The sequence below is a fragment of the Ovis canadensis genome, chromosome 24, assembly GCF_042477335.2.
Source record: "Ovis canadensis isolate MfBH-ARS-UI-01 breed Bighorn chromosome 24, ARS-UI_OviCan_v2, whole genome shotgun sequence".
NCBI classification, from domain to species: domain Eukaryota; kingdom Metazoa; phylum Chordata; class Mammalia; order Artiodactyla; family Bovidae; genus Ovis; species Ovis canadensis.
The window spans coordinates 37101363-37115895 of record NC_091268.1 but is presented as its reverse complement, the minus strand read 5'-3'; the positions used below and the strand labels follow the sequence as shown (position 1 = coordinate 37115895).

The 14533-nt window shown below is 45.3% G+C and overlaps 1 protein-coding gene across 2 annotated transcripts in view; it reads right to left on the bottom strand.

Annotated features, from left to right (window-relative positions):
* Positions 1-14533, bottom strand: part of PRKCB (protein kinase C beta) — a 373695-nt gene that overhangs the window by 26741 nt on the left and 332421 nt on the right. For both annotated transcript variants that reach the window (XM_069570367.1, XM_069570368.1), the window contains exons 13-16: positions 12646-12784; positions 7729-7809; positions 7329-7436; positions 1181-1321 (exon numbers count right to left, since the gene is read on the bottom strand). In XM_069570367.1, coding sequence (XP_069426468.1) covers positions 1181-1321; positions 7329-7436; positions 7729-7809; positions 12646-12784 — 469 coding nt within the window. The remainder of the gene's footprint in view (positions 1-1180; positions 1322-7328; positions 7437-7728; positions 7810-12645; positions 12785-14533) is intronic.

Below are 14533 nucleotides of genomic sequence, written 5' to 3'. Positions count from 1 at the left end.
AGGGCTGGGAGATGTGAGAAGCACCTGGGAGGCTTCCTTAAACTACATGTCCTTTGCCCCGGGGCATCCTGGTATTGCCTCTAATGGAGTCAGACTCTCTGAATCCTCACTTCCTCACACACTGGCTGAATGGACTTGGAGAGAGCACTCAACTTTTATGAGCTTCCATTTCCTCTTCCACGATGTGGAATAACAGCACCTGCGTAATATTTTGTTTTGAGGATTTGCTTAGATGCTACGTGTGAACTACTTAATATGGCCAGGTAAGTGGTCATGAAATTAATAATAATAATATCAAAACAAGCGTCACTTTCACTATCATTGTTCACATCTGAGATCCTCATGACTTTTGGTTTCGATAACAAAGTTTATGTTCAGCCTTACTACTTTTCAGCCTTAGCCAGTAGTTACAACCCATAAAAAGGTCACCAGGTCTCCCCTGTACTTTAACAAAGAAATATCTTTCCGGTAGAATCACGGTCCTGAATAACCCAGGAGAAAACTCCTCCCCTCTGCCCAGTCCTTGGGGATGGAAGTGCTCCTGCGTGCACACCACCTTGGGAAATGTGAGACTTTCACTCTTACAACAATTCCCCGAGAGCCATATCCCACCCAGAGCCTCCAGGAGGGCTTTACGAGCATGCCAGCCTCTGCTTCATTCTGGTTCGCCTTGGGTGGGAGCTGGCTGGGCGTTCTGTCTTCTTTACTGACTCAGATGGAGTATATATTTCAGAATTAAATTTAAATACTGTTGAGATAAACAACATGACCTTTTCAATGTCAGTTTGAAGAGAAAATGACACAGTCGAACCAAGGAAAGACCGAGGGCAAAATTAGATTCTTTATCACAGTCCAAAAATGGATCTGACTCGGCTCACCCAAAAACCTTTCCCCCAAAGCTGCCAGCTCAGACGGTTACAATAATTCAATCAATAAAACAAAAACACAACATCCATGGTCTTTCCTGCATGTATCAAGGCTGTGCGGGTGGAAATCTCCATTTTTGTACCTGCTGCCTTTGAGTATAAATATGAACACTTATAGACATGTTCATCGAGGTCCACCCCTCGGAGGGCACCACGGGCACACACATCAGAGAGAGGAAAAGAGCCTGTTACGATGTGGACCCAAAAAACATTATGATGTGGACCCAACCGCCTTTAGAGAATGGTTTACTTACGGCTTTCGGCTTATATGGGGGCTGAATCTCTTTGCGTTCAAGTTTCTCCCAGTCAATATACCGGAAAAACGCATGCTCTTTGATGTCACGTTCACCTTCAGGTCCACAACCCAGACGTTTGCCTGGGTGTTTGGTCATCAGCTTCAAGAGAAAGAGAAATGTAGAATGAATTTCAGAAGAGGGAATGTGGGCTCTCAGAAATGGTCGCTCCTATGAATGAGGGAAGACAGCGCAAAGAAGACTCCCAACTGAATCTTTATTTTTGGCTTTTCATCCCAGCAGTAATTTCCCAGCCAGGTCTTTCTAATAGGAGGACCCAACAGTAGTGTCTGCTGCTTCCGGTCCCAGAGCAAAGTCCCTTACAGTTAATCACACTTCAGCCTGACCGTGGCCCTGAACTTAAGTCAGAAATATCACATGGTGCATTTTGACTTAAGAATGACTTCTATGCAATTACTGATGCATTTAATGAGAACAGTTTCAATATCTTCAAATTCTCCTCCTGCTACCACGAGGAAACGGGAGTTTGACCAAAGCAAAGGGCACGTTCATTCAGATAATATTTGCATTTCTCAGTAAAGCGCTTGTGAAAATGACAGGACAGAAGAAAAAATATTAGTCAAATGGACCCAAGTTTCAAGTAATTACTTTCCAAAAGCTCATTAAATAGTCAAAACCTAGCCCAGCTCATTTCCCTTGTATCATACATTACACTAAACTCCGCTGAGGTTTCTTTGGTGTCCCATTTAAATTACTTAATTATCAAAACCCTCCATCTTTGGGTCTCTGAGCCAGAGCTAAATAACAAGATGAATAGACGCTCCAAGATGAAACCAGACAGGCTCCCTCTTGTAAATGAGTCCAAAGCAGCAGGAAAATATCTCTGATCTCAAGACTTAAGCAAATGCACAGAGAGTCAAGACGGAGGAGTTGATGATTAATTTTTTAAAAAAGAAAGATCAGCAAGAGGCCATCAAAAGAAGAAGCAAAATGAAACATACAAGACCATGAAGCTTCCTGGAGTTGACTTGACAACAAGAAGCCCATGATGTCAGACTCCTCAGGTTTTTGCCCAGGGCTTGAGGAATATGGGGGGAAGGGATGAATTCAGCAATTCACACCTACTCTGTTGGACTTTCAGCTCAGCCTGATTCTTGCTACAGATAATCTGTCATCAGAAACTACCCTCCTACACCCACACACACAGAGAAGCACATACTTTCCACACATGCTTTATCTTCTAGGGGAAAAATAACCCTGCACTTCTGTTTCTAAGCGACTTCTTTATAAATTTTATGGCTAGTCTTACCCGAGTCTCACAATGACCCCATGAGTTGGGTGTTTTAATTTTTCCCCACCTGAGTGACAAGGCAATTGACACTCAGAGGGTTAAGCAACTGGCAAGGACTCACAGAGACAGTAGATGGCAGAGCTGGGATTGGATCTCACTTCTGCTGACCTCTAATACTTGGACATTTAGAGACATAGATTCCATGCGGCTCCCCAGGGATGATCTGTGGTCTCGCTTGGTCAGGAAAAGGTTAGGGAGGGCAAGGAAATCGGGCCAAATCTTGACTTTTGTGTAGGGTTAGAATGGGAGGAAAGAAAAGGTTACGAGGCCTTGGTTAGCACAACCAGCAATCCTATCCACAACAGCTTCTGGGGTTTCCCAGGTGGCTCAGTGGTAAAGAATCTTCAGTCAGTGCAAGACATGCAGGTTCAATCCCTGGTCTGGGAAGATCACACATGCTGCGGAGCAACTGAGCCTGTGTGCCGATACTACCGGGCCTGTAGTAGAGCCCGAGAACTCCAACTGCAGAGCCCACGGGTCATAACTGCTGAAGCCCATGCACCTAGAGGCCACGCTCCAGAGCAAGACAAGCCACTGCAGCGAGAAGCCAGCGCACTGCAACGGGAGAGCAACGCCACTCTCCCCAACTAGGGAGAAGCCCGGGCAGCGACGAAGACCCAGCACAGCCAAAAATACATACGTAAATAAAAGTATACATAACAAACTAACAGCTTCCGTGTCCTGAGCACTTCCTGAGTGCCGGGCTCACAGCTATTATCCGTTACTCTTTCATCTTCACAACATTAAGGCCTCAGAAACTATTATCCTCATTTTCCACATAAAGACACTGGGTCCAGAGAAGCAGGCATCTGCCTGAGATCACCCAGCTAAGTAGCAGAGCTGCACTTTGAACAGATCAGCCTGACCCAGAGTCTTGAAGCTCCATCCTATGTTTTCACCTTAATGTATGGCCAACTGGGGCTTTTGTCTGCTTTAAGTTTATTCAAAGGGGGAGTGGTGATCCAAGCAAACTGTATACTAACTTTTTTTTATGGTAGAAAATAGGGTCTTTAATGGGATGGATAACAGCAGTCCCCAACCTTTTTGGCACCGGGGACCAGTTTAAAGGAAGACATGTCTTTCCTCAGACTGGGGTGGGGGCGTGGTTTGGGGATGATTCAAGAGGATTACACTTATGGTGCACTTCACTCTTATTATTATTACATCAGCTCCACTTCAGATCACCAGGCATAGATCTTGGGGACCCCTAGATAATAGGACATTTTCAAATGGAATGAGACTTTTTGCAAAAACCTAGCTCACTTTCCATGTAAATAGGAGAATGCTAGGTGAAGGAAAACCACTGCAGAAATACCCCAGCACTAACGCGAGGCTGTGCTCAGCTCCTGCACGCTGAGCTCCTGCGCCCGAAGCCAGCCATGCAGACAGCTGGACTTAATCACTCTTCCGATCTCTGATCACCTCCCAGATGCATCCCCTGGGGCCCACGGTTCAGGAGGAAGCATTTGGCTGTTCACTTGAGCATCACTCCTTCTCTGGAGCATCAACCTTGAAGAAAAAGCCCACACGGGCCTCAGCCAACTCAACTCAGAAAGGTCCCCAAACCCAATAGTAAGAAAGTCACCCTCGCTAATCCTGAAGGTTATGGCTCTGAAATTAATAGAAATCTGCTCTACCAGGGAAACTGCTAATTGGAGCTGAAGCTGAATGCAGCTGACCTGGAAAACCCTTTTCTCCATGACCCACTTAGAACCCCAGCTGTCTAGGCAGGCAGGGCTGTGAAGGGGAAAGTCCTGAACATGCATGGAGCACCTACTGTGTGCCAACACTATGCGAGGAGATTCCTCTTCTGTTACCTCATCATTTAACACTCTTTCAAAATTCTGCATAGTGAGGATTATTTTTCCATCTTCAGCGATAAAGAAACAGAAGCCCAACAGATGCAAAGTAATATGCTCAAGACTGTGCATCTAGGAAGCGGAAGGGTTGAAATGTACAAATAGTCTTGAGTTCCCAAATCCCCCACTTTAAAAACCCAAGTCACAGGGAATGCAAACTCGAATATCAAGAGGAGGTTAGCATGTAACATGGCAGTGCCAGCGTTAGCAACAGCAGGAGTCATAACCCATTTTGGAAGAGAGTGACAGACTCTTAACTGAGTTCCTTGTATTAACTCATCTCCTGATCAGAGAACCCTGTGTGCGGTCCCATACGTGTGTCCCCAATCTGCAGACGAGGTGGAACAACTTCCTGGCTGTCACGGGGTTAATAATGCCCGGACTTGAATTCAAATGTGGGTTTCTGCCCAGAAAAATCAGGAGAGGAGAGGACACATTCTTATCTGAAGGACAGACCGGCTTCCAATACAGCTGACTGATGCCTTCCAGGAATGACAGACCAGTGGGGAGAGATCAGATTTTTCAAAACAAACTGGAAAGCTGAATGTTAGAGGAAATCCCCTGATCTTTAAAAGTCACCATTTTTTTTCCCTCCAGTGATTTTATTTCTTTGTTTTCAATGGACATTTACTGCTTTACACAGTTGTGTTAGTTTCTGCTGTACAATGAAGAGAATCAGCTACATGGAGACGTATATCCCCTCCCTCTTGGACCTCCCTCCCATCCACCCCCATCTAGGTCATCACAGAGCACTGAGCTGAGCTTCCGGTGCTTTATAACAGGTTCCTGCTAGCTATCTGTTTTACACATGGTAGCAATGATATATGTCAATCCTAATCTCCCAATTCAGCCCACCCTCTTCCCTCCCTGTGTCTACACATCCATTCTCTAACGTTGGCAACTATTTAACAAACTAAGAGCTCCCTCTCTCCCCACCCTGTGTAACTCATCTCCTGATCAGAGAACCCTGATCACATGGGCGGTCCCATACGTGTGTTTCCAATCTGTAGATGAGGTGGAACAACTTCCCGGCTGTCATAGGGTTAATAATGCTCAGACTTGAACTCACATGCGGGTTTCTGCCCAGAAAAATCAGGAGAGGAGAGGACACATTCTTATCTGAAGGAAAGACTGGCTTCCAATACAGTCTCTCCCTCTCTCCCCATCCTGTATGATGACTGTAGGGGTTTGCCCTGGCCTTGTTCTATGCCCTCTCTTTGCCAAGGGCCTCTTTTAAGCTCCTCATGAACAGCTCAGCTGGTAAAGAGTTGATGTGCAATGCAGGAGACCCCAGTTCGATTCCTGGGCCAGGAAGATCCCCTGGAGAAAGGATAGGCTACCCACTCCAGTATTCTTGGGCTTCCCTGGTGGCTCAGATGGTAAAGAATCAGCCTGCAATGCAGGAGATCTGGGTTTGATCCCTGGGTTGGGAAGATCCCCTGCAGGAGGGCATGGCAACCCACTCCAGTATTCTTGCCTGGAGAATCCCATGGACAGAGAATCCTGGCGGGCTACAGTCCATGGGGGTCACAAAGAGACGGACACGATTGAGTGACTAAGCAAGCACATGAACCTCTCCACGCCCTCTACCTCCTCTTCCCTCTTCCTGCCTCATACCTTCAAAAACTATTTTCAAACTATAAATTTTGAGATGTTAGGGACTGAGATGAATTCACATATGTCTTCCCCAGGGATATTTGCATCCTAACCTATGCAGCTGACACACAAAGCTTAGGTGATTCACTGAGAGTGGGAATTCAGGCGGCATGACAAGGTGCTTCTAGATTGAGGTTGACCCAGCTGTTATAAACCTCCTGAGTTCAGCTTTCCTTCACTCAGGCCAGCTCACATGCCATCTGATGGGTTAAGAAGGGCAGAGTTGGGTTGGGTAATGAGAAATCTGCAAACACCATGAGCATCTAGAACCAGCAGCCCTGGTTTGTCCAGACACACAGGTGGGCATGCTCTAACCCTGGCACTGCTGACTGGTGGGAAGGAAAACTTCATAAAGGCAGCATCTCTGAGCCTTGTTCTCTGGGGTCTCACAATGTTACTTTCCTTCTTTCATCAGAGCTGAAGAGTTACCACATTTGAATAATGTACTTAAAAGGCAGTGGTTTTTAAGCAACACAGGGACATTTTCACAGTACAGACAGATGCCAAACTCAGTCTCTAGCGGGAAGACTGAGGTGTGTGCCTTTGGAAAAAGCACCACAGGTCATCCTGATGGTGCCAGTGGGGAGGACCACTGGTCTCCAGATATTCACCCATGTCATTGTAAGCATGTCCTGGCCAAACACAAAAAACAAAAGCTAGCAATCCTTACCCAAAACAGGTGTCCTGCTTTGCTCACAGGTAAATTTGCATACATCACAATGTACAAACTTGCAAACTTTTCAGTCATTTGTGGGTTAGGGGGAGAGTGGCGGTTGGAAGACACTCAATTTGGGTCAACTTATCTAGAGGATCCCTTAAACTCAATACTGTGATTATATTCTTAGGACAAAAGTCACACGCTCTTACTATTAACTAAATTCATAGTCCCTAGCGCTGAGTAGGCTGACCGGTCATACAGCACCCCTCTTGGGTACCTTCCCCAGGTTCCAGCTTTTTGGCAAAGTTTCTGGGCTCGCCACCTCATTCATTTCATAAGCCTTCCTCTGTGTTGGCCTAGGGCCTGGAGCCCAGCCAGGAGCAACATGCTGTTGCAGGCAGGCCTCTATGGTGCTTCGGTGTGAATTAGAAGAAAGCTCCCTTTCCTTTGGGAGGCAGCAGGTCTGTTCCAGGCTCACAGTTTGGTCAGTGGACCAGGGGTGGAGTTTGACCTCCACTACCCCTCCCCCACCCCAGGCACAGCATCCTTGTGCAGGGCACGACCTGCACCCCTGAAACCCTGTAGGTGGTGGTCCTGGCTGCCAGCTTTAAGGGGCTCACTCACCCCTTTGCAGATGGCCACAGCTTCTTTGGACATGGACTTCGGATAAGCCACGTTGTGTTCCATGATCGACTGGAAGAGTTCATCCTCATCCTCCCCTTCAAACGGTGCCTGTGGAGCAGAGCACAGGGTGGGAGAAGGAGTCCTGCAGGAACTATATCCCCCGCCCAACTGCCCCAAACCAGCGTGTCCAGCTCCCTGGGGTCCACAGCCAAGCCATACCCAGGGCTTCCAGGAAGAGGATAAGGAAATGGGGTCAACAGACGAGGGTAACCCCAAGGTCATGGAAATCACAGAGGGTCAGAGCTGTGAGCTGGTATCCGGCTGACACTCTCTCTTAAAGAAACCACGGGGCTGGGGGTGAGGGAGGACTTTCCTTACAAGTCACTTAAAATTCAATTACCTGCCCAGCCAACATCTCATACAGCAGGACGCCAAATGCCCACCAATCCACGGACTTCCCATAGGGCTGATAAGCAATTATCTGGAAAACAGAAGGCATCCGTCAGGGAGATGTGCAGGTTCTTGCAGTGGCTGAGAATGAATATGCGCTTCTCTTACAGTAAGAGTGGCGCATCCCTGGGGGGTGGCGGGGCTGGGGGAAGAGTTCTTCCTTTTCCTGACACCCGCTCATTGTGAAAGATTAAATTGGCCGTCACAGTCCCAGATGTGGGCCTCTGTCTAAAGGAGTGAACAGGGAGTCCAGTGTCCACCGAAGCTATTTCTTTACCTTAAGAAGATGGATATCCTTTACAGAGATACCTGCAGGCGGGGAAGGCATCTGTGTATGTCACACTGTCTTTTCAAAGCACTTAGTACGGTTATTTTTAATTTTAATACAGTCAGCACAGCATTTTAAAGGAGAAAACTTGTCTTTCTTTCTCATGATAAAAGTAATAGCATTTACACAACAATGTGACCGTACGTAACACTACTGAACCCTATGCTTAGAAATGGTTAAGACAGTGATGTGTTTTTTGGGCCCCAATTAAAAAATTTTTAAGTTAAAAAATGTAATAGCAGTTATTATTATTTATTTAAAATACAGATATACTACAAGAATACGATTAAAACAGTTTTTTATCAAGAGAGACATTATGATTGATATTTGGTCCATTTTCCTCTAGATTTTTTCTATTAATATATATTAAACTGTGTGTGTATGAATGCACTTTACATAAATACTTTAATATATGGAACTTTAATAAAGCATTTTATTCATTTAGAATTTCCATGCTAATATCTGTACATCAACATAACCACCTTTTTCACCTCTGCATAATGTTCCATTGGATAGATATACCAAAATCTATTTCATCAATACCCAACTGATTACATTTCCTCCATGCAATTAGATATGCGAACATCTGTCCAATTTTCTTCCCTTAAGATAAACTCCTAGGAGGAGAACTGGTGAATCAAATGGTATATCTAGTTTTAAAGGTTTTCATACTTATGACCAAATTGCCAGAGCATGGTGAAGTCTAGAACAGCTGTGTGACTATCCATTAGGATGTGAGTGAAGTGAGTGAGTGAAGTAGCTTAGTCGTGTCCGACTCTTTGTGACCCCGTGGGCTGTAGCCTACCAGGCTCCTCCGTCCATGGGATTCACCAGGCAAGAATACTGGAGTGGGTTGTCATTTCCTTCTCCAGGGGATCTTCCTGACCCAGGGATCAAACCCAGGTCTCCCGCATTGGAGACAGACGCTTTAACCTCTGAGCCACCAGGGGCGCCCCCCATTAGGATGTAGGGGTGAAAGCTAAATGTATCAAAGGGATTAGTCAAGGAGCTAGGGATCGATATGTACACACTGTTATATTTTAAATGGATAACCAACACGGACCTACTGGATAGCACAAGGAACTCTGCTCCATGTCATGTGGCAGCCTGGATGGGAGGGGAGTTTGGGGGAGAATGGATACATGTATATGTACGGCTGAGTCCCTTTGCTGTTCACCTGAAACTATCACACCATTGTCAATCGGCTATACCCCAATACAAAATAAAAAGTTCAAAAAAAAGGGGGGGGATTGGAACGTGAAACAGCAAAGGTTAAGGGGTTGAGGACTGAGGGCCACACAGTCCAGAGCTGGAACTGTTGTCACCCAGCCTGTGACCCCAGGAGACGGTACTTAACGTCTCTAACTCTCAGTTTCCTAATAATATCTATGTCACAGAGTTTTAATAGGATGAAAGAGAAATATGTGCCTCTCACATATTATGCCCTCAAAATGTCAGCTATGACTTAAAAGTTCTCTAAGTCAGTGATAGCTGGTTTTACTCAACAAATGTGTCTGAGCAAGCTTGGCTATTAAGCTTGGCTATAAAGGCTGTTTATCCACCTCCATCTCCCACCTTGGCATCTGCCCTGAAATCACAAGTGTCCTCTGAGGAGAACTGCCTGCAATGGATGAAGGAAAGCGTTCTGTGAGAACACTTATTGAAAGTGTTTTCACACTTTTAAAGTACTTCATGTCTCTTTTGATCCTCATGACAACCTAACAAGTTAATCCTTTTACAAAGGGAAATAGAGCCTGGGAGGTGAAAGAAGTTGCCAGAGGCAAGGGGGTTAGTTAATGGCAAAGCAGGGGGAAACCTGACCTGCAGTTTACTCCTCCCACCAGCAGGCTGCAGGCTGTGGGCTGGAGGAGGAGGCAGTTTCCCCGGTAACACAACTTGGGGCTTTAGGAACATCCAAGAATCTTTGAAAACCACACATGTGGGGGCCCATACTGCAGTGATTCTGATTCCATTCATCTAGGGTGATGCCTGGCCATCCCCATTTTAAAAGCTCCCCAGGGACTTCCCTGACCATCCAGTGGTTAAGACTTTGAGTTTCCAATGCAAGGGTTCAATCCCTGGTTGGGGAACTAACATCCTGCATGCTGTGTGGAGGGGAAAAAATTGATTAATTAAAAAAATAACAAAAACTCCCCAGGTGATAGTAAAGGGCAGCAGGCTTTGTGAACCAGAGATCACTGAACTCACAGCAGATCAAAGAACTGTAACTGATATCCTAACTAATTAACACAGTGATAATAAAGCAATGTATGTCACACAGGGACAACTCCACTGGGTCCTAATAAAGGGTTAAGTGCTCAAAGGATTACTTTTCAATTCCTCAGATAATACACAAGTACATTTACCTTGTGCAAAATTAAAACAGTATACAGATTAAGATTTACAATGGCCTTATCCTCAGAGGCAACCAGTGTTGTAAAACCAGCCTGGAATCTTCATGCATCTTCTATACTTCTGCATGCGTATCTACATACTCATAAGAAACATATAGCAGCATTCTGTGTATTGTTATTTACCATAAATGGCATCATACTGTATTCATCATTCTGTAACTTGACTTTTTCCCTCTTAACAATGTTTCAATATCTGCATATACGTCTCATTCACTTTTTGAATTGAGGCCTAATAGTATTCCACACTGAGGAGGGCATGGATGGTAACCCACTCCAGTAGTCTTGCCTGGAGAATCCCACGGACAGAGGAGCCTGGTGGGCTACAGTCCATGGGGTCGCAAAGAGTTGAACACGACTGAGCGACTAAGCACAGCACAGTATTCCACACTATAAATCATTCAACCTACTGCCGATCCCTTGATTAACAAACACTGTTCACGTTAACACAGACAGGTGTGCTCTGATCTTTATAAGGGCTGCATAATATTTCTTTCTTTTTTTTAATTAAATTTTAATTTTTACTTTATTTTACTTTACAATACTGTATTGGTTTTGCCATACATTGACATGAATCCACCACGGGTGTACATGCGATCCCAAACATGAACCCCCCTCCCACCTCCCTCCCCACAACATCCCTCTGGGTCATCCCCGTGCACCAGCCCCAAGCATGCTGTATCCTGCATCGGACATAGACTGGTGATTCGATTCTTACATGATAGTATACCTGTTTCAATGCCATTCTCCCAAATCATCCCACCCTCTCCCTCTCCCTCTGAGTCCAAAAGTCCGCTATACACATCTGTGTCTTTTTTGCTGTCTTGCATACAGGGTCATCATTGCCATCTTTCTAAATTCCATATATATGTGTTAGTATACTGTATTGGTGTTTTTCTTTCTGGCTTACTTCACTCTGTATAATTGGCTCCAGTTTCATCCATCTCATCAGAACTGATTCAAATGTATTCTTTTTAACGGCTGAGTAATACTCCATTGTGTATATGTACCACAGCTTTCTTATCCATTCATCTGCTGATGGACATCTAGGTTGTTTCCATGTCCTGGCTATTATAAACAGTGCTGCAAATAGAACTGCATAATATTTCTTAACATGAATTGCAACCCTTTTCCTTCACTGGTAGTCACTGAGACTGTGTCCTATTTTTTATTATTAAAAATAGTGCTGCAATGAAGAAAGGACTTTGAAGACATATCCTTCCGAGTATGGTGTGTGTTTGTGTGTCTGTATGTGTGTATGTTGCAAACTAGATTCCTAAGAGAGGAAGAGTTTTGGTAACAGAGTAGGCAGGTTTTAAATTTAGTGCCAGGTTACTTAGTGACACAGGTCCTCCCATCACCATTGTTACATATGAAGCCTTAACAGTCAGGAAGAGAGGAATTCGAGAATGTCCATTTCCAAGACTCTATGCCAAGCTCGCAGTTCCTTTCCATAAAAATCCAGTAACAGATTGCAGGATGCCACCTTCCTGAGCACCACTTCAGAGAAAAAGGGAGGCTATCATCTGGCACAAATTTTTGTACCATGACACGCTGGGGAAATCCATTCTGCAACTGACCGCATCCTCTGGGAAGGGAGGGGGAGGCACTAAAATAAATCTTCACACTTTCATTTATATCTTAATCACAGGAAGAAAAATGCTGAGTCTTTTAGGATTCAGCACAACTACTTCACACCTGTGCGCACACAGACCCTGTGTCATACGTCTGTCCCGGGAATCAATCTCTCTTTCTCTTACTCCTTCTCTGCCTTTCCGTCTCCCCTGAACACACGTTTCAGTGGCATAATTAGGAGGTATCATATGGCCATGAGCCACAGCAGCTTGACGAAGAATCTTACTGATGTGTGGTGGATGGTTCTTTTGAGTTTTATTTAAATTTTCTCCCAAACCTTGATGTATTTTGGGTCTGAGCTTCTGGGATGTGTGCTAAGTTAATTTACATGTGTGATCTCGAAGGAACGATTTAGAGTCTAGGAGAAGGACCAGCCTGAGGTCCTGCTTGTCTGGTACCCCTTAGACCTCTCCCAGCTGCAGTGTGGCCATCTAGGGCTCAGGGAAGACATCAACACAACACAGACACGCCTGAGGGGTTGGCGTCAGCTCACCTCGGGGGCGATGTAGTCTGGGGTGCCGCAGAAGGTCTTGGTTGTCACCCCGTCCCAGATGTTTTCCTTACACATGCCAAAATCAGCGATCTTGATGTGGCCCTCGGAATCCAGCATCACATTGTCAAGTTTCAGGTCACTGTGGGGACACAGATTCAGGGGCTGAATTAAATGCTGTTTCTTTTGAGTCAACTAACATCCACTTACTACGTGCAGAACGCTGTACCATGCCTGGTGGGGGCACAGCAGTGAGTACAACCCAGTCCTCACCCTCTAACAGCTTATGATCTGGCAGGGAGACACGAGGGTCTGCAACCCTCTGTGCTTTTCTTTTCCTGTAGCAGCAACTGTGCCAAGTATCTCGGGAGGATGCAATGAGACAGCAACTCTGAGAAGAGCGATCCACAGACAGCTAAATAAAACAGAAGCTTCCTCCATCTGGGCAGAGAATCCACAGAAGTGTCCTTTACCTGGAGGCATCTCTAGAGATGACCTTTGCAACATCAGGATCCCTTACGTTTCATAGGAAGGTTTTATACAAAACTATCATTTAAAAAAAAAATCTCTGAAGAGCATGAAGGAAAAAAAACCTGATTGAGAGCATCTTGTTTACCACCAAGAACCCCACGCTCCCCTAAGCCAGTTCCTAGGTCATGAACCCAGGGGTTTCTACTGACTTCCAATCAAAACATATTTGTTGCACACCTACTTTGCGACAGACACTATGCTTGGAGCAAAGTATATTATGAACAAGATAATCAAGCATCTTGCTCTTATTCAGATTAAATTCTAGTAGAGGGATAAAGTCAATTACCAAGTATTCAAATCTATAAGCAGGCTTATTGTAGCTTCTGATGAGTGATATGAAGGAAATAAAAAGAATGATGAGGTGGACAGGAACGGGGGGAGGTTACTATAACAGAGGATCGGGAAGGTATCACCTTCAAAGGGTGATGCCCTAAACGACACGGGCTCCACTCTCATTCTATGTCATCTGTGTTGATGGGGAGAGTTTGATGTTTGGGGACCCTTGCATATTTCCAGCATATCTGATGACTCCAGTAGCATTACACTTTCCTCCTCCCGTAACACTGATTCCAAAGTCGTCACTTGGGTGTTTCAGATATGATCTATGGGCCAGACTTCCTCAATCCCATTAGAAACCCAACTTCCTCAAAGGTTAAGGGATCTACCATTCAGTTCAGATCTCTCCCTCAAATCACCTTTGCTGGGTGGTGGACATCTGTGGCTCTGCCTATTCTAGAATCCTAATATTTCTTTGAAGAAACAGCTTCCCTGATTCTCAAGCCATATGAAGTTGGTGATACTGATCTTAACTTCTGCTTCCAGGAGTGGTCATGGTTGCCTGTCCTGGCCAGTGGAAATACTCCATCCTGCTAGCCACAGTGGATCACAGTTCCTGGTCACAGTTCAGGATTGGCCATGTGACCCCATATGAGCTGATCAAAGCCTCTGAACATTAACATCAGCCCCAACATTTTTGCTGGCACCCTCAGGAAAGATCTGGACTCTTTTTACAGCAGGATTGCTCTGGTGGTAGAAACTAAATCTGGTTGTGCAAGGGGTCACGAGGTGGAGGGAAGAAAGCTACTATAGATATAGCAGAACTCAGAGGGAGTGAATAAATGCTCATAACATCATTTGAGCCCCAATCCTAGACTTTTCCGTTATGTCAGACATGCTGCTGCTGCTGCTAAGTCGCTTCAGTCGTGTCCGACTCTGTGTGATGCCATAGACAGCAGCCCACCAGGCTCCCCCGTCCCTGGGATTCTCCAGGCAAGAACACGAGCGGGTTGCCATTTCCTTCTCCAACGCATGAAAGTGAAAAGTGAAAGTGAAGTAGCTCAGTCGTGTTTGACTCTTCGCG